Genomic DNA, 23989 nt, shown 5'->3' on the forward strand with positions numbered 1-23989 from the left:
CAAGCACCGTTTCCCTTCCCACCCCCTCCCACCCCAGACTAGATACACAAACACCCTCAGGAACCAGCACAGCGCAAATGCTTTCCACCTAGTTTGCTCTTCCTCAAACCTCTCCCCTCCACCTTGGCAAGGCAATTTTCTAAAGTGGCTCCAGGTCCCCTCCCACAGCGGACTGGCAGTGACCTTGCTGGCACCACATGCCCTGCCCCTGCATTTTCTGCAGAGCAGCCCTTGGCAATTGTCTAGGCCACAAGTTCTCTCCTGCAGCAGACCAGTGCACAACTTTCTAACAATGTGCACCCACCCCCACATGCTCTTATGGACTTGTCCTTGGCAGGAGTCCATCCAAAGTGGTGCCACAAGCTGACAGTGTGCAAGCAGCCCCAATGGGGCCAGCACCACTCCAAAGTGACTCCTGTTCCTGGAAGTGGGGAAGATAACTGTATACATTAGTCTGAAACCCCAGCAGTGGGCTGGGGGCAGACATATGGTTTACCTTCAGGTCTCATCCACCAATGAAAGCTTCTCAGAGGACAATACAGGGAGAGCACCTTGGCGTTCAGTGCTACCACACCTCTGGAAAATGCCTGGTCTGACCCAGCTCAAGTCCACAGCAGCCCTAAACTGGCCCATGAACAACACAGGGACCAAGTTCTGCCAAGAACAAGCAGAGATAGCTACTGAAGACACCTGGACTAAAGGCAAATGCAGCTCCAACACAGAAGTAGGGTACATGCAACATATGTAGGAGATACCCGTAAAGTGCCAGGTTCTTGTGAACAAGGGACACTGCACTACAGGGCACTACAGGACTCTTCTTCATAAGTCCACTGCTTTCAAGATCAGGATATGCAGCTGACTTTCTTTTTTTTTTTTTTTTTTTTTTGCAGCTGACTTTCTTAATACAGAGGAACAGATACCCAGAGTTCAGCAAAGTGAGGAGACAGAGGAATATGTCCCAAATGAAAGAACAGGACAATATCACAGCAAGAGACCGAAATCAAATGGAAATAAGTAATATGCCTAATAGAGAATTTAAATCAATGGTCATAAAGATACTCACTGGACTGGAGAAGAGTGGAGGGCCCCAGTGAGACCCTCAACAAAGAGAAAACATAAAAGAAAATCAGAGATGAACAACACAATAACTAAAATAAAAAATATGCTAGTGAGAATACTTGGTAGACTAGAGGAAGCAGAAGAATGGATCAGTGACCTGGAAGATAGAGTAATGAAAGCAATCAAGCTGAACAGGAGAGAGAGAGAGAAAAGACTAACAAAAATGAAAATAGATTAAGGAAATTCAATGACACCATCAAGCATTAAAACATTTGTGATATAGGAATCCCAGGAGAAGAGAGAGAAAAGAGGGCAGAAAAATTTATTTGAAGATATGAGAGTTGAAAACATCACTAATCTGGGGAAGGAAATATACATCCAGATCCAGGATGCACAGAGAGCCACCCCCTGCCCCAAATCAATCCATAGATATCCACATCAGGATACATAGTAGGGGTACCTACTCTCTCTCTCTCTCTCTCTGCCTCTCAATCTCTCTCTCTCTGCCTCTACCCCACTTGTGTGCTCTCTCTCTTTCTCTCTCTCTCTCTCTTTCAAAAATAAGTAAATAAACTTGAAAAAAAAAAGTTAAAAAAAAGACACCCAATAATTAAAGTAGTAGAAAGCAGTGATAGAGAATATTTAAAGCAGCAAGAAAAAGGAAACAGCTGCATACAAGGAAAACCCCATAAGGCCATCAGCTGATTTTTCAGCAGAAACATTGCATACCAGAAGGGAGGGGCTGATATACTCAAAGTGCTAAAAGGAAAAAGCCTGCATCCAAGAATAATCTACTCAGGAAGGCTATCATTCAGAAAGGAGTTTGGATAGTTTCCCAGACAATCTAAAGTTAAAGGAGTTTATGACCACTAAACCAGCCTTATAAGAAATGTTGAGGGGAATTCTTTGAGTGGAAAGGAAAAACCATAAGCAGGAGTAAGAAAAATAGGAAGCACAAAAGTAGTAAAATTAAGCACATCTATATAAATCATTTAAGGGATTCACAAAATAAAAGGATATAAAGTATAATACCATATACCTAAAACATTGGGGCAGGGGGAAGGAGTAAAACTTGACTGCTTTTAGAATAGGTTCAAACTTAAGTGACCATCAACTTAATATAGACTTCTATATGTATAAGATGTTATACATAAACCTAATGGTAACCACAAATCAAGAACTGGTAATAGATATGCAAAAAATAAACAGAAAAAATCCAAGTATATCACTTAAAAAAGCCAGCATACTGTGAGAATAAAGAGAAAACAAGAACAGAGAAGAATTACAAAACAACCATACAAATAACAAAATAGCAATAAGTACATACCTATCAATAATTACTTTGAATGTAAATGGACTAAACACTCTAATCAAAAGACATAGGGTGATGGAATGGATAAAAAAGCAAGACCCATCTGTATGCTGCCTACAAGAGACTCATTTCGGACCTAAAGATACATGCAGATTAAAAGTGATGGAGAAGCATTTGTCATACAAATGGAAGTGAAAAGAAAGCCAGGGTAGTAATACTTATACTGGACAAAATAGACTTTAAAGCAAAGACTCTAACAAGAGGCAAAGAAAGACATCATGTAATCATAAAGGGAACAATCAACAATGGGGATATTTGTAAATATTTCTGCACCCAACATGGAAGACACAAATACATAGCAGTTAATAACAAATATAAGAAAGTAATCAATAGTAATAGAATAATAGGAGACTTAAATACCCCACTTGCATCAATGGATACATCATCCAAACAGAAAATCAATATGGAAACAGTGGCTTTGAATGACACATTGGACCAGATGGATTTAACAGATATATTCAGAATATTCCATTCTAACACAATGGAATACAAATCCTTTTCAAGTGCACATGGGACATTTATCAGAATAGATCACATGTTAAGCCACAAAACAAGTCTCAACAAATTCAAAAAGACTGAAGTTATTACCATGCATCCTTTCTGACCACAATGCTATGAAACTAGAAATCAACCACAAGAAACATTTGGAAGGAATAGAAATACATGGAGCTCAAGTAACATGCTACTAAACAGTGACTGGATCAACCAAGAAATCAAAGAGGAAATTAAAAAAAAAAGTGGAGAGAAATGAAAAATGAAAAATGGAAACATAACAGTCCAAAATTTTTGATATGCAGCAAAAGCTGTTCTAAGAGGGAAGTTTATAGCAATACAAGCTTTATTCAAGAAGATAGAAAAATCTAAAATAAAAAACCTAATCTTACACATAAAGGAGCTAGAAAAAGAAGAACAAAGCCAAAAACGAGTAGAAGGAAGGAAATAATAAAGATTAGAGCAGAAATAAATGAAATAGAAACTAAAAAAAAAAAAAAAAAAAAAAAAAAAAAACCAATAGAACAGATGAATAAAATCAGGGGCTGGTTCTTTGAAAAGATCAACAAAATTGATAAACCTTTGGCCAGACTCATCAAAAATAAAAAAATAAAATAAAAACAGAGAGAGAGAAAGGACTCAAACAAAATCAGAAATGAAAGAGGAGAAATAACCACAGAAATACAAAGGATTGTAGGAGAATATCATGAAAACTCATATGCCAACAAATTAGACAACCTAGAAGAAATGGAAGCAGATAACCTCCCAAACCATATAACTTCCCAAAACTAAATCAAACATTCAAAAAAAAAAGTTAATACCTGTTCTTCTCAATCTATTCCAAAAAAAAAAATAGAAAAAGAAGGAAAGCTTCCCAATTCATTCTATGAGGCCAAGTACCACCCTAATAACAAAACCGGATAAAGGCAGTATAAAAAAAGGAAGCTACAGACCATTATCTCTGATGAACACAGATGCAAAAATCTTCAACAAAACATCAGCAAACTGGATCCAACAGTACATTAAAAAATTATTCACCAGGATCAAGTGGGATTTATTCCTGGGATGCAAGTGTGTTTCAATATTTGCAAATCAATTAACATGATACATCACATCAACAAAGAAATGGAGAAAAATCATATGATCATATAATCATTTCAATAGATACAGAAAAAACATTTGACCAAGTGCAATATCCATTCATGATCAAAATCCTCAACAAAGATGTGAAGAGAACATACTTCAAACATAATAAAGGCCTTATATGAAAACCCCACAGCTAACATCAGACTCAATGGTAAAAAACTGATAGCTTTCTCCCTAAGATAAGGAACAACACAAGGACATCCACTCTCACAACGTTTTTTTAACATAGTACTGGAAGTCTGAACCACAGCAATCAGACAAGAAAAAGATATAAAAGGCACCCAACTTGGTAAGGAAAAAGTAAAAATGTCACTATTTGCAGATGACATGACACTCTACATAAAAGCCCTGAAGAATTCACCAAAAAACTACTAGAATGGATACATGGATTCAGTATGTTTGCAGGATGCAAAATCAGTATACAACCCATTGCATTTCTATACACCAATAATGAAGTAGCAGAAAGAGAAATTAAGAAGATAATCCCATTTACAATTGTACCAAAAATAATAAAATACCTAGGAATAAACTTAACCATGGAGGTAAAAGACCAGGACTATAAAACACCAATGAAAGAAATTGAAGATGACAGAAACAAATGGAAAGATACTCCATGCTCATGGATTGGGAGAACAAATATTGTTAAAATGTCCATACTACCCAAAGCAATCTATAGATTTAATACAATTCCTATCAAAATACCAACAGCATCTTTCACAGAGCTAGAATTAGATCATCCTAAAATTTGTATGGAACTGCAAAAGATCCTGATAGCCAAAGCAATCATAAAAAGGACTGGGGGTATCACAATTACAGATTTCAAGATATACTACAAAGATATTCTACTAGATCTTGAAATCACAGATTTCATATACTATAAGATATACTACTGATTACTACTGTTCTGTAGTAATCAAAACACTATGGTACTGGCACAGATAGACATAGAGACCATCAGAACAGAATAGAGAGCCGAGAAATTAGAACACAATTGCATGGTCAATTAATCTTTGACAAGGGAGGCAAGAATATGCAAAAGATGGTCTTCAACAAATGGTGATGGGAAAACTGAACATCTACACGCAAAAGAATGAACTAGATCACTCTTAAACCATAGACAAAAATAAACTCAAAATGCATTCAAGACCCAAATGTAAAACCTGAAACCAGAAAAATCCTAGAAGAGAGTACAGGCAGTAATTTTTCTGACATCAGCTCCTGAGGCAAGGGAAACAAAAGCAAAAATAAACTATTGGGACTACATCAAAATAAAAAGCTTCCACACAGCAAATGAAACAATCAACAAAACTGAACGAGAGCCTAATGAAGAGGAGGAGATATTTGCAAATGACATACCAATGGAGGTTTAGCATCCAAAAATAGAAAGAACTTCTACACTCAACACTAAAAAAAACAAGTAATCCAATTTAAAAATGGGCAAAAGACATGAATAGACATTTCTCCCAAGACATACAGATGGCCAACAGACACGTGAAACGATGCTCAACATCATCCATCATCAGGGAAATGCAAACCAAAAACATGAGTGGGATGCATGGGTGACTCAGTTGGTTGAGCATCTCCTTCTTGATTTTGGCTCAGGTCATGATCTCACAGTTTGTGGGATCAAGCCCCTCATTAGGCTCTGCACTGACAGCACAGAGCCTGCTTGGGATTCCCTCTCTCCCTCTCTCTCTCTCTCTCTCTCTCTCTGCCTCTCCCCCACTTGTGCTCACTCCCTCTCAAAATAAACAAACATTAAAAAAAAAAAAACCCAAACCATGAGATATCACTTCACACCTGTCAGAATGGCTAAAATAAAAAACTCAAGAAACAACAAGTGTTGGCAAGGATGTGGAGGAAAAGGAATACTTGGGCACTGTTGGTAGGAATGCAAACTGGGACAGCCACTGTGGAAGACAGTATGGAGATTCCTCAAAAAATTAAAAATAGAACTACCCTACAATCCAGCAATTGTACTACTGGATATTTGCCCAAAGAATATGAAAATGCTAATTCAAAGTGATGTATCCATATCCATATCTCTATATCTATCTCTATATCTCTATATCTATATTTATGCCTACATCTATCTCCTATGTTTATTGAAGCATTATTAACAATAGACAAGATATGGAAGCAACCAAATTGTCCATGGATAGATGAATGGATTTAGAAGATGAGGTACATATGTACAATGGAATGTTACTCAGTCATTAAAACGAATGAGATCTTGCCATTTGTGACAACATGGATGGACCTGGATTGTATAATGCTAAGTGAAATAAGTCAGAGAAAGACAAATACCATATGATTCACTCTTAAATGACATTTAAGAAAACAAAAACAAAAACAGAAAAAAAAGAGACACCTCCCCCTCCCCCAGACTCTTAAATACGGAGAACAAACTGGTAGTTATCAGAGGGCGGGTGGGTGCAGGGATGGGTGAAGTAAATGAAGGGGATTAAGAGTATACTTATTGGGATGAGAATTGAGTAATGTATAGCATTGTTGAATGATTAAATTGTACATCTGAAACTAATACAACACTGTATGTTAATTATATTTGAATAAAAAATAAATAAAACTCCAAAGCTCTGGGAAGCAAGTCCATGGACTTAAGTTAGACAATTAAGACAAATAAGTTGTTGAGACAACTTTATAAATCTGATATTTGAACAACTGTATGCCAAAAATGGGGAAGAGGGAAGTGAAATTTATTGAGGCTTTTTCAGTGAGGATTTAATTTTTTTTGAAGAGAAAGGAATATAACTTAATGGATTTTTCATAATATTCTACTGAATTCTCTGTTTGATTCTTAGTTATTATACTGTTACAAGTCACATAATCTTTAGTCATTGTATAACCATCACTCGCAGCATCTTACCAAGGAAATAGAATTGCATATATACTTACTAGTTCTTTTCCCCTTCATATTTCTCTATACCCACATGTTAAAAGTTACTTCTGATATCAATGCTTCTCAAAAATAGAATGTTTCTAGTTTTAATTAACCAATTCTACATACACATGTTTATCATTAATTACTGATTATAAATTTTATAAAGGTAGTAAGTGTCTCTTTACATGCTCTCATTTCATCTACTCCCACCCCATCTCTGCAACCTTTGTGCATTTATCCTAATATTCATAGGAATTTAACAGAATAAGAGATCTAAAAAGAACCTTAGGAAGCATCATCCCATCTCTACCTCATAAATAAGAAAACTGAGGCCCTCCCCCCCAAGGATATGCTCATGATTACATGTTAGTTGCATCTAGAGTCTCCTCTGTATACACACGCACACACACACCGTATTATGGTTTGTATATATCAGTATTCCAATAAAAGCAAGAAGAATGAATACACTGACTCTTTACCGAGTTGCTGAAAAATCTTGAAAAGTCTCTTGCCATTTGAGAAATGTAATCGTTCAGTAAATTCTGCTCCTGCTTTTGTGCTATATAAAAGAAAAAGAAAAAATAACTGCCCACAATGTTTAGTTTAAAAAATTAATCAAAATAAGGTATGTGTCTAGTTTTAAAAGTCAAATACTATGGGGCACCTGGCCGGTTCAGTCGGTTAAGTGTTTGACTTTGATTCAGGTCATGTTCTCACAGTTGGTGGGTTCGAGCCCCTCATCAGGCTCTCTGCCGTCAGCATAGAAACCACTTTGCACCCTCTGTGCTGCTCCCCCTGCCCCGCCCCTTCCCTGCTGGTTCTCTCTCTCAAAATAAATAAATACACTTAAAAAAAAGTTAAATACTATTATAAGGCTTAAAACAAAAAATAGAAGTTAGATGTTTCCAATGCAGTGCAGTATCTGACTCCTCAGAATCAACAACTTTTAAACTCAACTTTTTCTTCTTCTATTTTCTTAAAAAATGCTTATATGACTATTTCTTGATTTGTCACTTTAAGACACTTTCTATCTTCTTCCTAATATAGAAAGTAGCCCACTCTCACCCCTACATCCCCCATGTGCACTTCTAATCTCCCCATAAAGTCATGTTTTTTAAAGTGAATTTTAACTATATTTAAAAAAAAGATTTTGTTTTTAAGTAATCTTTATACCCAACATGCGGCTTGATCAAGAACCTTCGATCAAGAGTCACATGCTCTACCAACTGAGCCAGCCGGGTGTCCCTAATTTTAACTATTTAGATCATTATGACAATGTAAACATTCACAGATGAGACAAATGGTGTAGTATGATTATTCCTCCCCTCCTGTATAATTTTTTGTTTTTCCTGGAGCTAAAAATACCTCATTTTTTATTTCCTTAGTTTTCCATGTACACATTAATTCATATCTAAATCTATAATAGAATTATAAAATCTTTCCAAATATTACTTCCCACGTGGTCAAACATCTTAGGTATTCTACCAGTTTCATATCTCTTGCCTCCCCCAACCCCCCTTGCCCACTGCCGCCTTCTCTTTTCTGAGCACTTGGGACTTTCCTTTGCATTCCCCTTATGTTGGACCTCCTGTTTCCTGAATTTCATGTCCTTTTCTTTTTAATTTATTCCGAGCAAATTCTGTACTAGCTTCCTGAGACAGAGTAAATGAGATATTTTGATATCTTATATATCTAAACATGTCTCTATTCTATATTTATATTTGACTAATAGTTTGGATGGGTATCTAATGTTAGATATTATTTTCTCTCAGAATTTTGAAGGCAATGTCTTTTTTTAGTATAATAGTATAATAGTACAGTTAAGAAGCCTAAAACCATTCTGATTGCTAATCTTTTGTGTGAGATCTGCTTTTTCTCTTTAGAAGCCTTTGGAATATTCTTTTTTAGCCTGAAATCCCACAATGATGTGACCTACTGTCTTTTCCTTTAGAAATTGCACTGGGGATTTGATGGGCCTTTTCAAATAGGAAACTCATATTCTCCAATTCTGAGAAATATTTTTGTATTATTTCTTGGATAACTTTATCCTTTCCATTTTCTTTTCTGGCTTTATATTAATTAAATATTCAACATCTCAGAATGGTCTTCTAATTTTCTTACTCTTTTATCCTGTTCCTCAACTCCTTATTTTGTTCTATTTTTTTGAGAGATTTCCTTTTCTTATAATCCTATTAAATTTTAAGATTTTCGTTGTCAGGGGTGCCTGGATGGCTCAGTCGGTTAAGCGTCCGACCTCGGCTCAGGTCATGATCTCACTGCTCCCAAGATCGAGCCCCAACAGTCAGACTCTGTGCTGACAGTTCAGAGCCTGAAGCCTGTTTCAGATTCTGTGTCTCCCTCTCTCTCTGCCCCTCCCCTGATTGTGCTCTCTCTCTCTCTCAAAAATAAATAAACATTAAAAAAATTTTTTTTAATAAAATAAAATATTGGTTATATTTTTCATTTCTAGGAGCTCTTTCCTGTTTCTCTGTTCTTTTTCATACATGCAATATATTTTTTTCTCTATGAATGTAACTTTAAGACATATTCTCTAAAACATATAGAATGTATATTTTCTTTAATATATAAACTATATATACATTATGCATAATATATAGAGAATAGACATTCTCTAAGATGATGTATCTTTAAAAGCATTCTTATATTCATTGTGTCATCTGTTTCCACCAACTTCTGTTTTTCTGTCTGCTTTAGTTTCTGCCTTTCACATTGGAGTTTTTCCTGAAGTGTCTGGTGATCTTTGACTATCTAATCCTATTTAAGCATGAGGCACTAAAAGGCTCAGTTCCTGGGTGGGTTTCACTGTACAGTGATCAGGAAGGGACCAGCCATTTTGTTGGAGGATCCTCAAATGTTAGATTATGTGGGGCTTTTCTCTGGAACTGTTTAGTTTCCTTAGAGAAGAATCCAACCATCTCCTTTTCAAGAGTGGGGAAGGGATTACAGAACAGTCACACACACAATGGGCTGGCAGCCTTCATCAAGTTCAGCAGTGGAAGGAGGTCTCTGTATAGCATCTGTCTTCTGCCCTCTGTCATATCTGATATCCTGCAGTATAGAACCCCCTGGTCTGACTTCTCTGCCAGCACTGGGAGGCGTAGTCAGTCGCTCAGCTGCACAGAAGATGGCATCTGACCTGGAAGTCTAACCGCTTGTTATCAAGATTTTCAACCAATCTTCAACCCTGTGACTCATTTCAGCTTCCCAGTAGCAGGGTCCTCCAATGCCCAAGACTTGCCAGGTCCTTGCTTTCATGGTGTGCTTTTTATGCAGGCACTTGCTAGCCACATTTCCCTTCCTGTTAATTCTTCTAGCCAATTCTACCTTCTAAAGATTTGTTGATGTTTATTTTCTGCAGATATCTTCTCTGCCAGTCTCTGTACTTGAGAGTCATAATTTTTTTCCCTAAAAAAATATTTTACACACATTTTTATGAAATTTCACTAGGGAGCACAGATAGATGCATGCTTTACCCATAACATTTAACTGAAAGTCGTAAGTCATAACATTGCTCTTTGTGTGTTCTGAGCCACTTCTATCCTCTGTAAGTCTCACTGCTGGCAGGTGAAGCATATTTTCCTACTCTGGAGCGCATTGCTCTTATGTTCCCTTTCTCTGGCCTTTCCCGCTTTTCTCTCCTTTCTTTAGTATTTTCTTTCTTTGCCTCAAGAGAATCAGCACTTGCAATATATGGAGATATATTGCTTATTTTCAAACTCCTCATGTTTCTTACATCCTCCACCTTAGTGCAAGAAGGGATGGGAAGAAGGTTGGGAGAACAGAAAATTGGGGGTGGAGTACATAGGTTTCATGACCCTTCTTAAAGCAGCAAAAGACCAAGAAAATCTACCTGAGTTGACTAAATGAGAATCTGACAAGAATAGGAAAATCAACTGAGGAATGGCAACCAGACCAATTATTCAAGGTAGTTATTCTTATAATCTTATATTCTTAAAAAACCACTTTCCTTGGCAATGACCACTATTCACTTTTACTTTTGAGAGAGGGTGTGCATGTGTGTGCACGCACGCAAGCAGGAGAGAGGGAGAGGGAGACAGAGAATCTCAAGTGGGCTCCATACTCAGCACCAAGCCCCACATGGGGCTTGATCTCATGACCGTGAGATCATGACCTGAGCTAATATCAAGAGTCAGACATTTAACCAACTGAGCCATCCAGGGCCCCCCACCACTATTCACTTTTAAATATTTGTTTTACATTTCAACATATTGGATTTCTATATGACTATATCTTTTTGACACAGACTATTTTGATGTCACTCCCCATATTCATCTTTGCCAGCTGTTTATTCCCATCACAGTGCACATTTTTTGGGGGCTCCCGTTCTAGTCCTTTCTGTAACTTTTGATCCTGGTCTTCTGATTTTCAGGGTACTTTTTCCATCTAGAAAACAGAAATTCTGGAAGCTTTTCTGCTTAACAACCTTGTGGGACTTGTTGGTTAATGATACTCTGCTTCCCAAATGCAAGACAAAACTCACACCTCTAGAGATGATTCTGGATTTATGAAATTTTGGGTGCAGAGTTAGATGACTCCATTCTATTTTTCTGGAGAAAATGAGTATTTTTATATTTAATATACATGATTGTGCCCTGTAACAAAATGTAAAATATACATACTTTATAAAGCCTCCATTTCTAAGACTACTTCTTATATATCTTCGCCTTAGGGGTGAGTTAGGAGGAAAACAAATCTGAGGAGTACCTACTTGGTAAATGGTTAGAGTCATAGCTGGAACAAGATAGAATATTCAAATTCATGTTAAGAAACAGAAAAAAAGAATTCCACTTGGCAGCAGATAAAGGCGCTATTTCTCCTTTTACCAAGGAGAGACAGAAACCACATTATATAGTTGTCACTAATTCTTAATTTTAAAGTCTTTAAAAGAGAAAAGGGAACATTTGACAAGGGCAACATCAGGGCTGCGGTGTAAAGAAATTAGTAGATGGGGCAAAAACTAGAGAAGAAAGAGTTAAAGGTGATAGGAAAAGTTTGCAGAGTTTCATCACTGGCTCACGAATGATGACCCACCTTGAGGTAGGGGATATCAGTGAAATCCTTACCTGTCTTAACGTTAATTACTGAGACTTCATACCTACCTGTAATAAAATGAATGAGCTCTTCCAGTTTTCCAGCTTTGCTCATATATTCTTCTTCTGCCACTTGAAGTTGCGGAAGATGCTCGACTAGTTCATCTTCCTTTACTCTGTTACTTTGCGTTTCCCTAGCGAATCTTAGCTTTAAAGAAAATAAAGCTAATTGTGAGGCATGATTTTAGAGAACGGACACAATTTTCACTCCAGAGTATAATGTAAGTTCTTTGAGAGGAAGAGCCCTGTCTTACTTAGTGTCCTCTCATCGTGAGGTGCATAGAAAGGTATCCGGCATATCCTAGATATTCGAAACATATTTGTTGGCTGATTCAGAGAGTCTCTGGAAATCTATGAAGGAGATTACATTCAATGGTCTCTTCAAGGAACCCTTCATTTTTCTAGCTCTACTGCTATGATTCCATTAATGCTACCATGTACGTACCCCAAACACCTACTTGAGAAAAATCTCTCTTGAGCATATTTTACGGAAAAACAAACAAACAAACAAAAAACAGGCAGCAATGGGACACCTGGGTGGCTCAGACGGTTAAGTGTCTGACTCTTCATTTTGGCTCAGGTTGTGATCTCACAGTTTGTGAGTTCAAGCCCCACACTGGGCTTTGCGCTGACAGTGCGGAACTTGCTTGGGATTCTCTTTCTTCCTCTCTCTCTCTCTTTCTCTCTCAAAAAAAAAAAAAAAAAAAAAAAGCAGCAAAACAAAATATACATAAGTCCTAAGAAAAGTGGATTAAATAAGAAATGGGGAGGGGGTAGAAACAAGTGGATATATTGTTACAATAAATGGGCAAAAAGCACCCAAAACAAAACATGAAGATGCCTGCTTAATTATCCAGGTTTTAGTTAGCTGGACCTCTCTTAGAAAGTCAGGATGGGTTTAAAATGGTGATAAAGCAGTGGCAGCCAGCTGATATTTACTAGCCATTCTCCTGTCCCTCGATATCAGGACTCCTCAGTTCTAGCTCAGCATATGGCTGCCAGCCAGACTGATTTCTCAGCTTTCCTCGCAAGTGGGTGCGACTAATGGTTTTGTGAGCAGAAGCGGTGTGGGCCGCTTCTGGGTCCTCCGCCTGCAACAGGAAGCAGTACGTGCCCCCTTGGTCCTTCCCTCCGTCCCCTGGCTGGAAAAGAATGAGAATGGAAACTGCCACTTGGATCCACAGAGGTTAGCCTCATGCTGAGGATGGCAGAGCTGCCCCTCCAACCTTGGGCCCCTTCCCTTTGGCCTGTAAAGGGAGAGAAATAAACCTCTCTCTTCTGTAATGACCACGTCAGGGCGTCTTCTCAACCAGATAGTTAGACTCTTAAGATTCGAATAGGCCACACTTGGCCCAACTTATTCTTAACAACTTTTTTGCTTTTTATCTTTAATCCAGGTTGCACACATACATAATCTGAAGGAAAACCCGGGCGCCAGCAGGGCAATGCCAGGCATGCGTCTTCAGTGGGAGGGACCCCACGCCACAGCTGACCAGAGGCTACTGTCCTTCAATCCCAGCAAAGTGGTAACTCAGATGTAAGAGGAAGATACCCACATGAGTGGGTGTGATAGGCACCTTGGTTTTGAAGCCTCATGTCCCAATAGGAACCAACTTCTCTTGGGTATACCCTCCAGGTCCCTGAAAGAGACGTGCCTACTTAAAAGAGGCACCAAACCCAGGGAAGCCCAATGCTCTAGTTTCCCCACCAGTTATTCTCCTGGGCGAGATGTGGCACACCAGTCATGGGTCACTGTTTACAAACAATGTTGCCTGACGATACAACTTTAGTTGTCTACCTTTGCCAGGGTCTAGGGGAATGACCCAGAAGGTTAAGCCAAGGTCAATTTCCCAATAAAGAAGAGAGGGTTGGTAACCCTTTACTACATATATCCTGCCTGTGTTCACCGTATTTTGGCATCTCTGATAAAGCAGCCTGTCTGCACCCTAGTTAATAGAGCGATACACCAGCCTGGTATGTTCCCTCCCAAATTGCAATGAGAATCCTTAGGGATAAATATAGAAAGATCAAAACACATGTAAAAACACCATAATTTAAACACATTACAATGAGGCATCAGGAGTAATTTTCTCCACACTGCATGTTAAGAAATTCAACTGTGTAGGGGTGCCTGGGTGGCTCAGTTGGTTAGGCAACCATCATGATCTCGCTCAGGTCATGATCTCGCAGTTTGTGAGTTCGAGCCCTGCGTCAGGCTCTGTGCTGACAGCTCAGAGCCTGGAGCCTACTTCAGATTCTGTTCTCCCCCTCTCTCTACCCATCCCCTGCTCACGCTCTGTGTCTCTCTGTCTCTCAATAATAATAAACATTAAAAAAATAAAAAAAAAAGAAACTCAACTCTGTATTATCTATACCATGTTCTCTAAAGAATAGCTTGAGGGTCTAAGGAAGTATGTGAATGCATTAATTTGTTCCCATTGCCGACATTGACTTAAGCTGCCAGAATTTCCCTGACAAGGAACCATGCTGTTGTTTCATGCTTTGAGGGAGGCTTTGGGTACCAGATGCCGCGGCATCTCAGACGAGTTGGTGTTTGTCTACCGGCTCAGGCAGGCCCACTGCTTCTTCAGCTCCTTCAAGTTTCCCTGATTCCGGAGCTACATGCACACTTAGGTCAGTGATAATGGGCTCAGGCTTTTGCTGCAACCCCTTGGAATTGGAGCCTTGGAAAAGAGAGAGACTGACGCAGGTCCCACCCCTGTTCATCAGGATGAGCTCCAGCTCATCCTGTAGCTTCCTGTCCATCTTTCCTTCCCAACTGCCTGTCCTACAGCCTTCAGGCCCCAGCTCCAGATGGAAAGCAGACAGACTCTCTAGACTGTGTAACCAGCCACCACGATTCCAGAAGGTCAAATCCTTTAAGAAACCTCATTTCTGGTGGCTCTGCTTCTCTGACTGAACTCTGCCAGATATAGGGCTGTAGGACCCAGCAGATCCAATTCATGGTCAAGGTGTCAGCACTAGGTCAGAATGATGTAGAAGCCTGTGGCAAGCTCCAGCAGAATTGTAGCCGAGGCCCCCAGGTATTGGAGCCAAGTCTACAAAGGACTTAGTCACAGTACTGCCTGGGAGAAAATGCCTCTGGAGATTTGGAAATTTATATTCTGAACCAGTGACTAACATCCAGGACTGTTTTCCTTAGACAAAATATACGGGTCAGGGGCCCAAGTGGTAGTGGACGTCTTACTATTAAATCTTATGATTTTGTTTTCCCTCCCTGTGAGTTTGGGCTCTGTTCATTTAGACATTGTACAACACTGGTGAGAAGAACAATTGTACCAGGGGTATAATAATGGTTCTGTAAACCAAAATCGGAGAATGCTTCTTCTCCATTTTGGGCTCCTCATGCTACTGAACCAATTGCAGAAATGGGATTCTAATTTGCTCCAGGTTATTGATGAGGACTATCAAGGGGAAGAAGGGTTGTTGCTTTATAGGAAGGGCACACAGGCTGCTCTCTGTGCCTGTGAATTAGACAGGTGGATACAGCCCTGCAGGGGGCGCACAGCCTGGCAAGTGGGGTGGACACTGGAAGACCGTCGACTTACCTTGCCTAATTGCACTGTGTAAGCTCAAGTGCATTACATAGCATCCTTATCCTATTCCTGATTTTAAGGGGATTGCCTCCATTGGTCTACCATCATGTATGAGAGTAAACTCTGTCAGCTCTCTCTCAAGAAGTACCTGAAATGCTGACTACCTACTTCCAACCACCCCCTCAGCTACCACTCTGGATCAAGTTACTTGAACCACTTGCAATACTGCTCTAGCTTCCTAATTGGTCTTCCTGCACCCACCATTGCTCTCCTAAATTCTACTCAACACAGCAGCTAGAATGATCCTATTTACATGAAAATCAGACTATTCAGCCCTTCACTCAGAACCCTCTTATCAGGAAACTTACCTTCCCAGCCCAGGCAGAGGAAAGACAAAGTACTCACAATGGCCTATAAGGAGGCAGACCTGGGGAGGCCCCTCTTGAATCATTCCTCATGGAAGGACTCACTCACTGCCTTGTGGCAAGGAGTATGGTCAGCTGCCAGCCTCCAGCGGCCAGCTCCTTTAGAGACTTCTCAGTTATCTACTGAAGATCATGCTCTTCACGGGGGCCCCCAACCAACTGACTGAGCAAGGAGGTGGTACAAGGGTGTAGCCATTTCTGCCCAAGGCAGGGATCTGCTAATGGACAGTCCTTGCTCAGGAGCTCCCCAGAGATAGTTTGCGGGTTACATAATAGCCTGATGGCTTCCCCTGCCCAGTCCTTTCATAGGTATTACTCCCTAATAAACTTTACACTCCTCGTTCTGTCTCAGCATTTCCTTCCAGAAAATGGATCCCTCTCCCTCCTGTCCATTCCAGCCACACTGCCTCCTTGCTGTTCCTCAGATAGGACAGCCCTGCCTCCTCCCTTCCTGTTTGCAGCAACCTTCTGCCCTTCAGGATTCTATCCTTCCTTGTCCAACAATGCTCTTTAACCGGGCACACAGACCACATCACGTACGCTTGCCCTATCCCCAGTCCCTGCTCTATTTTTCTCCATAGCATTTCTCACTTTTGAATATACTCAAGGTTCCACTTGTTTATGTTGTTTATTTTTAATCTCCCTCCACTAGGATGTAAGCACCATAAGGGCAGAGGGGTTTTTTGTCTGTTTCTTTTTTGTTTTTCAGCATCTAGAAGAATACTAGGCACCCAGACAGATGGCATCCAGCAGAGAAAGGTTTCCCACCCTGACTCTTCTCCCTTCTGTTTCTTCTCATTTTGTCTGAATTTGGGAATGTTTTCTTTCCCTTGTTTGTTCCCTGAGCTGTGCCAATTTCCATTTCACTTCTTCCTATTTCTGGTCCATCCCCTTCTGACACCTCTTCCCTGAGTTCCTAGATTTCTATATTGCTGATCTTCCTTGGCACCTGTACGAAACTATATATTTTTTAATTTACAGAGGGATGCTTGATCGCAGTTTTCATCTGTTCCAACACCATCTTCCTGAGTGTTCTTCAGTTGTTGGACAGTTTTGTTCCCCCTTTCACTTATTTTTTTAATAGATTTTTTAAAAAGTATTATTATTATTTTAATGAATACATTTTTTCACTTTATTTTTTTTAGAGAGATAGAGGGAGTGGGGGAGAGGCTTGGTGGGGGTGGGGGGAGAGAGAGAGAGAATCCCAGGCAGACTTCACGCTAACAGCACAGAGCCTGACTCAGGGCTCGATCCCACCACCAGGTGATCATGACCTGAGCTGAAATCAAGAGTCAATCACTCAATCCACTGAGCCACCCAGGTGTCCCCTTGTTTTTCTCATGGTATTTTTGTGTGGAGGACATAGCTGCTCCTTTTTTGTTATTCATATTAGAAAGAACTGGTTTTTCTTGGACCAATAATCTGTGGATGGCTTTCTGTAGGATGTGGTGGGGGTTGTGTGGGGAAGCATGGGGTTGGCCCAGGGCAAGATCTGAACTTTGACATGTAAGGACTCTCTGCTTCCCTGCTACAGCAAGGGACTATTGTCTTCAAAAATTATGGAAAGAGCCCAAATGCCCATCAATTGATGAACGGATAAAGAAGTTGTGGTTTATATACACAATGGAATACTACTTGGCAATGAGAAAGAATGAAATGTGGCCTTTTGTAGCGACGTGGATGGAACTGGAGAGTGTGATGCTAAGTGAAGTAAGTCATACAGAGAAAGACAGAAACCATATGTTTTCACTCTTATGCGGATCCTGAGAAACTTAACAGAAGATCATGGGGGAGGGGAATGGGGAAAAAAAAAGTTACAGAGAGGGAAGGAGGCAAACCATAAAAGACTCTTAAAAACAGAATAAACGGAGGGTTGATGGGGGGTGGGAGGGAGGGGAAAGTGGGTGCTGGGCATTGAGGAGGGCACCTGTTGGAATGAGCACTGGGTGTTTTATGGAAACCAATTTGACAATAAACTTCATATTAAAAACAAATAAATAAAAAAACAAATAGTAAAAACAAAAAACAAAAAAACAAAACAAAACAAATAAAGCCCCTCTTTGATACAGCCGGGGCCTCTGTTCCTCTTCAAAACGAATCAAGTTCAGGAAGGCTTCTGCCACCATCCCTTTTCTCCTCATTCCAATACCAACGTAGGTCTCTAGGAAGCACCTCCTTACCTTTCCAGGTAACACCAGCACCTTGAAAAGGTGTGTTTTCTGTTGTGTTTCCAGAGACCTGCCACCTCCAGGCCCCTTGGGTACTTTCAGTGCCTTTTCGCTCCACCTCCCCCAGCATCCTTGCTCCATTCCATCCCAGGTGGCTCCTGGCAGCTCCCAACTCAGCAGGATGCCCTCCCTGATGAGGATTTCCAAGCTTGGCCTCACTGGCCTCCCTTGCCCTTGGCTGCTTTCCCCAGCTACTCTCGCGCCAGCTCTGCCTGCCTTCCTGCACCGCTCCCCTTGTCCCCGGGGACTTTGCCGGTACTTGTGAGTAACTTGGAGTGTCTAATTTTCTTTTTTTTAACTGAAAAAATATTTTATGTTGCTCTTTTTTCAGGAAAAAAAAGTCATAATGAAACTAGGCTTGCTCACACTGGAGGTTTTACATTTAACCGCTTAGAGTGGCATGAAATAGGGGCACCTGGGTGGCTCAGTGGGTTAAGCGTCCAACTTCAGCTCAGGTCACGATCTCACGGCTTATGAGTTTGATCCCTGCATCGGGCTCCATGCTGACAACTCAGAGCCTGGAGCCTGCTTCGGATTCTGTGTCTCCCTCTTTCTCTGCCCTCCCCCACTCGTGCTCTGTCTCTGTCTCTCAAAAATAAAAACATTCACAAAAATTGTAAAAAAAAGAGTAGCATGAAATATACCCCTCCCCCCACATGGCAATTTCAAATTGTTTTTAGATGCAAAATAAAACTTACCTCATAGTTGCTCAACTCTTGAACTAACTTTTTTTCTTTGACAATAAATTCTTCCTCCACTTGTTTTAATTCTAATGTAAGTTTTTCAGTCTCTGCCAAAAACTCAGTGATCTCTTTTTGTCTAAAATTGGTCTAATCAGAAAGCAAACAAATTGAAGATCTGTCATTTGCCCCGTAGCAGTCAGCCTTACATTTTCAAAACAGCCAAGAATTAATATCTCTTTGCATGATACTTGGCTCTGATTTCAGGTTATATATTTTCACAGCAACTACTTGAGAGGGAATTTATTTATTTATTTTTCCCTCCAGAGGTTAATTTATTCGCCAAACAATATCTATAACCTACATGAGGAAATGGATGATGGGACTGATGGGGGATGGAGGAAGGGCGGAGGGTCAATACCAGCGCTGAGTAATGATGTTCGGTTTCTTTTTTAACAGAGAGCTTCCCTAAAAGTGAACGTCAAACGAGTTTCTGGTTACAGATTTCAAAAGCATATTCTAGAGACCAGTGCGACTTTGTTTGCTAAATTCCTACAGTTCACACACAGCAAATAGGAATTTCTCAAGAAAGTTAAATAATTCACTCTAAGCATAAGTCACCAGAAAGGAAAATATCTCTTCATAAGATAAAGTTTAATTAAATACTGAAGGAGAATTACTGATATGCAATAATAATACTGGGTCCATACTAATATGGAGCAATAATATTCAAGTTCCTTGAGTTCCTTTACCTCTTGCAATAGTTTGATACATCTAGATTCAGCAGTCTGTACTTCCTCTAAAATTTCTTGTACTTCAGACTCCAGCTTCTTTTTCAAACATGCATGTTTTTTTCGTGAACAAGCAATTTTCCACTGAGTTATGACGCTGGAAATGAGAGCAGAAAGAATTCTCATGAAACTGGCCTAACAGTTCACTGAAAAGATGAAGGAATTCCAAGCAACACAAATCCTACTGTGATCACATAAGACCGTTTGAGCTACTGGCAATGCGGACCACACACATTAGCTGAAAAAATTAGACAAAGCGATAACTGCTTCAGTGCCGTCGGCTTCACAAGCTTGCTTCGCTGCAACAGCCTGTGTTGGTATGTCCACTAGGACCGCGGACAAACCACACTTGGCCGCTCACTTCCTTTGGGTGAAGGATGGCAATGGGGAAGGTTCAAGGGCGGGCAGAAGTGACCCAGGCAGAAATAGCAGTTAAAACTACCTCATTTCAACCTTCTAGGTTCTCAAAATTTTCTCTCCACCACAATATTAAAAAGCTGCACTGGAGAACAGGAAAGAGGTGCATGTGGAGTCTTAAAAATGAGATTAATAACCAGGACAACAACAATATAATACACCTAAGTTTTTGCAAATACTTCCTAGGTGCCAGGAGGTCCTCTGAATATATAGATCGTCTCACTGGCCATTCACGGTGACTTCGCAGGGCAGGTGTTACTATCATTGGCCACTTACTAGGGATGGGAGCAAAGAGAGATTATTAAGTAACGTAGCCTCAGTCACAGAGCTAGTCAGCGACAGAGCAACCAAAGTGGCCTGTCTTCAGAGCCTGTATGTTTAGCCACCCTTCTCTGTCACTGCATATAACCTCCCCTACTGGTCCATACAGAGAAGCCTGGTGTGCAAGAGGCACTACACCAATCTTGACAATTTCCTTCCTCGGGGAGCTCACTCGATTGAAATGGAAAACTCTGGTTCTGCTCAAGCCCCCAAATCAAACTAACGAACTGAGAGAACTCACACAATTTAATTTAGGAGAATAATTTCCTCGGACTCTAGCAAGCAGCAAGCACTCTGATTTCCTCCCTACTTTGAGGCACTGCGCATTAAGATAACATAGACTTACTCATAACACAAATGAAAAGAAAAAAAATTTTTTTTACCGTCTCTGACTTTCTCTTTCCCGGTTGTCATTCAGGATTTTTATTTGTCTCCGATATACTTCCTTTGTTGCTCTAAAAACAGGAAGACATACACTGGGTTTTGCATTTGTGGAAGCTAGTAGGCTACACAAAAGACTTTATGTATAATTCTTATGTACAGTAAGACTACCATCTAGTTGGGAGATAAACCAAACCTCGTGTAACAACGAAAGGTAGTGTAGACTCGTAGAAGGCCAATTATGGTTTTGTGCAAGTACAAACTGATTTTGCAGAATTGTGGTAGACCTAAGGGAAAGGAAGAATAGATTCTGGGGAGGCAGCTGAGGAAGGGACATCGGAGGTTAATGTTTGACAGAGGGAAGAACACAGATTGCCAGAATGAAGGTGCAATTTCACCATGGGAAGGACGTCATCATTCGCAAAGACGTGGAAAAGGTACAAGTCAAGAGTTCTGACCAACATAGACTTGCCACAGACAGAGGACACGAAGGGAAGCAACACAGTGACACAGGAGGGGTGAAGGTCAATAAATTGGTGAGGAACTTTGAATTCCTGATTGAGTCCTGGTTTGATGCAATGTATAATTCAGAAAGCCAATAAAGAGTTTTGTACTAGGGGTAAGTAGTAATTAAGGATGGAAGGGTTTCTTGTGAATCTAGGATGGGTGGAAATATGAAGAGTCTAGCATAGGTATTAGAAGCCTTTATTATTTTTATTCCCTCTTTCTCTATGAAGTGCTTCATATGCAGAAATGAAAGTGAAATATGACTTTGTTTCTTTTGAAAAATAGAAATATTCAGGGGTGTCTGGGTGACTCAGTTGGTTAAGTGTCCGACTTCGGCTCAGCTCATGATCTCACGGTTTGTGAGTTCGAATCCTGTGTCAGGCTCTGTGCTGATAGCTCGGAGCCTGGAGCCTGCTTCAGATTCTGTGTCTCCCTCTCTCTCTGCCCCTCCCCGACTTGTGTTCTGTCTCTGTCTCTCAAAAATAAAAACGTTAAAAAAATTAAAAGAAAAATAGAAATATTCATAGCTAAAACAGAACACATAATGCTGTTAAACTAGCAACACAAATGTATTCGTGTTTTTTTTTTCCTCCATCTAAAATCACAGTGTGGGTTTTCTTTTTTTTTTTTACGAATTTGATTTATCGTCAAATTGGCTTACTTACATACAACATCCAGTGCTCATCCCAACAAGTGCCCTCCTCAATGCCCATCACCCATTTTCCCCTCCCTCTCCACCTCCCCATCCGCCCTTAGTTTGTTCTCTGTATTTAAGAGTCTCTTGTGGGTTTGCCTCCCTCCCTCTCTGTTTGTAACTATTTTTTTCCTTTTTTTCTTTTTCTTTTCCACTTCACCCTTCCCTGGAACTCTAAGGTTCTTCACAATGTGCCCCGATCTCATTGATATTATTTATTTATGTATTTAGTTTAATCCACAAAGTAGTTGAACTAGAGTGAAATAACAACATTAAAAGTACTAAATGAAAACCAGTATTGGGTCACAAATTTGGCTCTGAGCTTCCTGGTGATGGGAACCACGATGGCACAATACTTGATTATAGAATCTGCGTTATTCGTGTGGAAAACAAAACCCCTAACTCAACCCGATTCTATTTTCCCATTCTTTCACAGGGAAGGGCTCATAGTTTCCTTCCTGAAACCAACATGAGAAACAGATGTTTAAATATGTTGTTCAACAGTGTAAGGACAAGCAACCTGCACATCCTGCTGTGTTCTAGATTTCTGTTGACAGGAGTCAAATTTCATCTCCACTTGTCTTAGTTCTGTAAGTTAGTTTCTCCACTGCCCTACACTCAAGTCATAAAATATATTCAAATTATAAAAATAAAAAATATGCACACCCCCTATAATCTCGTAATTCAACTTTTAGGACCTTATTATAAAGAAATAGCTGTATACGTGGATATACGTTAAAGGAGGTTAATTTGAAAAATGCTTATAGTAGAGAAAACACAAAAGCCAAAGCATCAGTAGGGTGCTGGTTAAATAAAACATAGCATATTCAGTGAAAGGAATATTAAGCAGCTAAAGAAAGACTGAAGAATGAGGTCCCATATATATATGACTTTTGCCTCCTTCTGAAATAGTTTTAAAATCAACAGATAAGTGTAAAAATTAATACAAAGAATTCCCATATACCTTTCACCAATTTCTCCAAATGTTACCTTTTATCACACTTGTTTTATCATTTTCCCCGATATATTTTTCCAGCTTTTTATGGAGATATAGTTGAAATATAATATTGTGTAAGTTACCCAGATACAATTCTACAGTTCTAGAAAAGTACAATCCTATTTTTGGGTGTATGTACACACTCCTATTATAGAAAGCATGCATAGCAAACTGTTAACAGTGTGGGGAGACAGAGACTAGGGTCACTTTTATGCTTCTAAGCCACATTTCTACATTTGAATTTTAAAATCACATCAGGCATTACTTATTTTAATCAGAAAAATTAAAATTAAAAATTAAAGTGATTTAGAATGGCAGAAATGAACACCAGAGGGGGTCAGTGTTGTGATAATGTTCAGGCACATTCTTGTTCCTAGACTCCTGATGGGTCCATTTCTCATGTCCAGCAGCTTGTCCAGAACTCAGGACCTGTCTACCCTTTCAATGGTAGATTCAATGATAATGACCCTTCTATACTGTAAAACAGAGACAGTGAATTATAAACCTCCTTTTCTATAGGATATCAGAAACTGATAGATCTATGGTTACCATATATTAAAACAAATGCAGGAAAGAATGATTAAATGTTTCAAGGGCAACAAACATACTGATGAAGTTCCTGGAGCGTGACAAGTCCTTCCTCCATATTTTTGATGTCTACTTTTCTTTGCGATAGGAAGTTTTCTTTCCGACTAATAAATGCCATTTGTTTCTGATTCCTACCACGGAAAAACCAGAGTTAGCACATGTTGAAAGGTGAAATCGTCTTTTTTAACTCCTCAGCATGAGGGGACATTGCAATCACAAATAAGAATGTAGAATGTAGGCTGCCAAGTTTGGTTCATCAACTATTTACTGAACAAATTAAGAAAATAGAAACAAAGTCTT

At 39.7% G+C, this 23989-nt stretch overlaps 1 protein-coding gene across 1 annotated transcript in view; it reads right to left on the bottom strand.

Annotated features, from left to right (window-relative positions):
- Positions 1-23989, bottom strand: part of CCDC175 (coiled-coil domain containing 175) — a 74922-nt gene that overhangs the window by 19663 nt on the left and 31270 nt on the right. The window contains exons 10-15 of the mRNA XM_042943385.1: positions 23710-23820; positions 20906-20977; positions 19746-19881; positions 19012-19143; positions 12113-12251; positions 7451-7530 (exon numbers count right to left, since the gene is read on the bottom strand). Of these exons, the coding sequence (XP_042799319.1) occupies positions 7451-7530; positions 12113-12251; positions 19012-19143; positions 19746-19881; positions 20906-20977; positions 23710-23820 (670 nt within the window). The remainder of the gene's footprint in view (positions 1-7450; positions 7531-12112; positions 12252-19011; positions 19144-19745; positions 19882-20905; positions 20978-23709; positions 23821-23989) is intronic.

Source organism: Panthera leo, chromosome B3 (assembly GCF_018350215.1).
Source record: "Panthera leo isolate Ple1 chromosome B3, P.leo_Ple1_pat1.1, whole genome shotgun sequence".
NCBI classification, from domain to species: Eukaryota; Metazoa; Chordata; class Mammalia; order Carnivora; family Felidae; genus Panthera; species Panthera leo.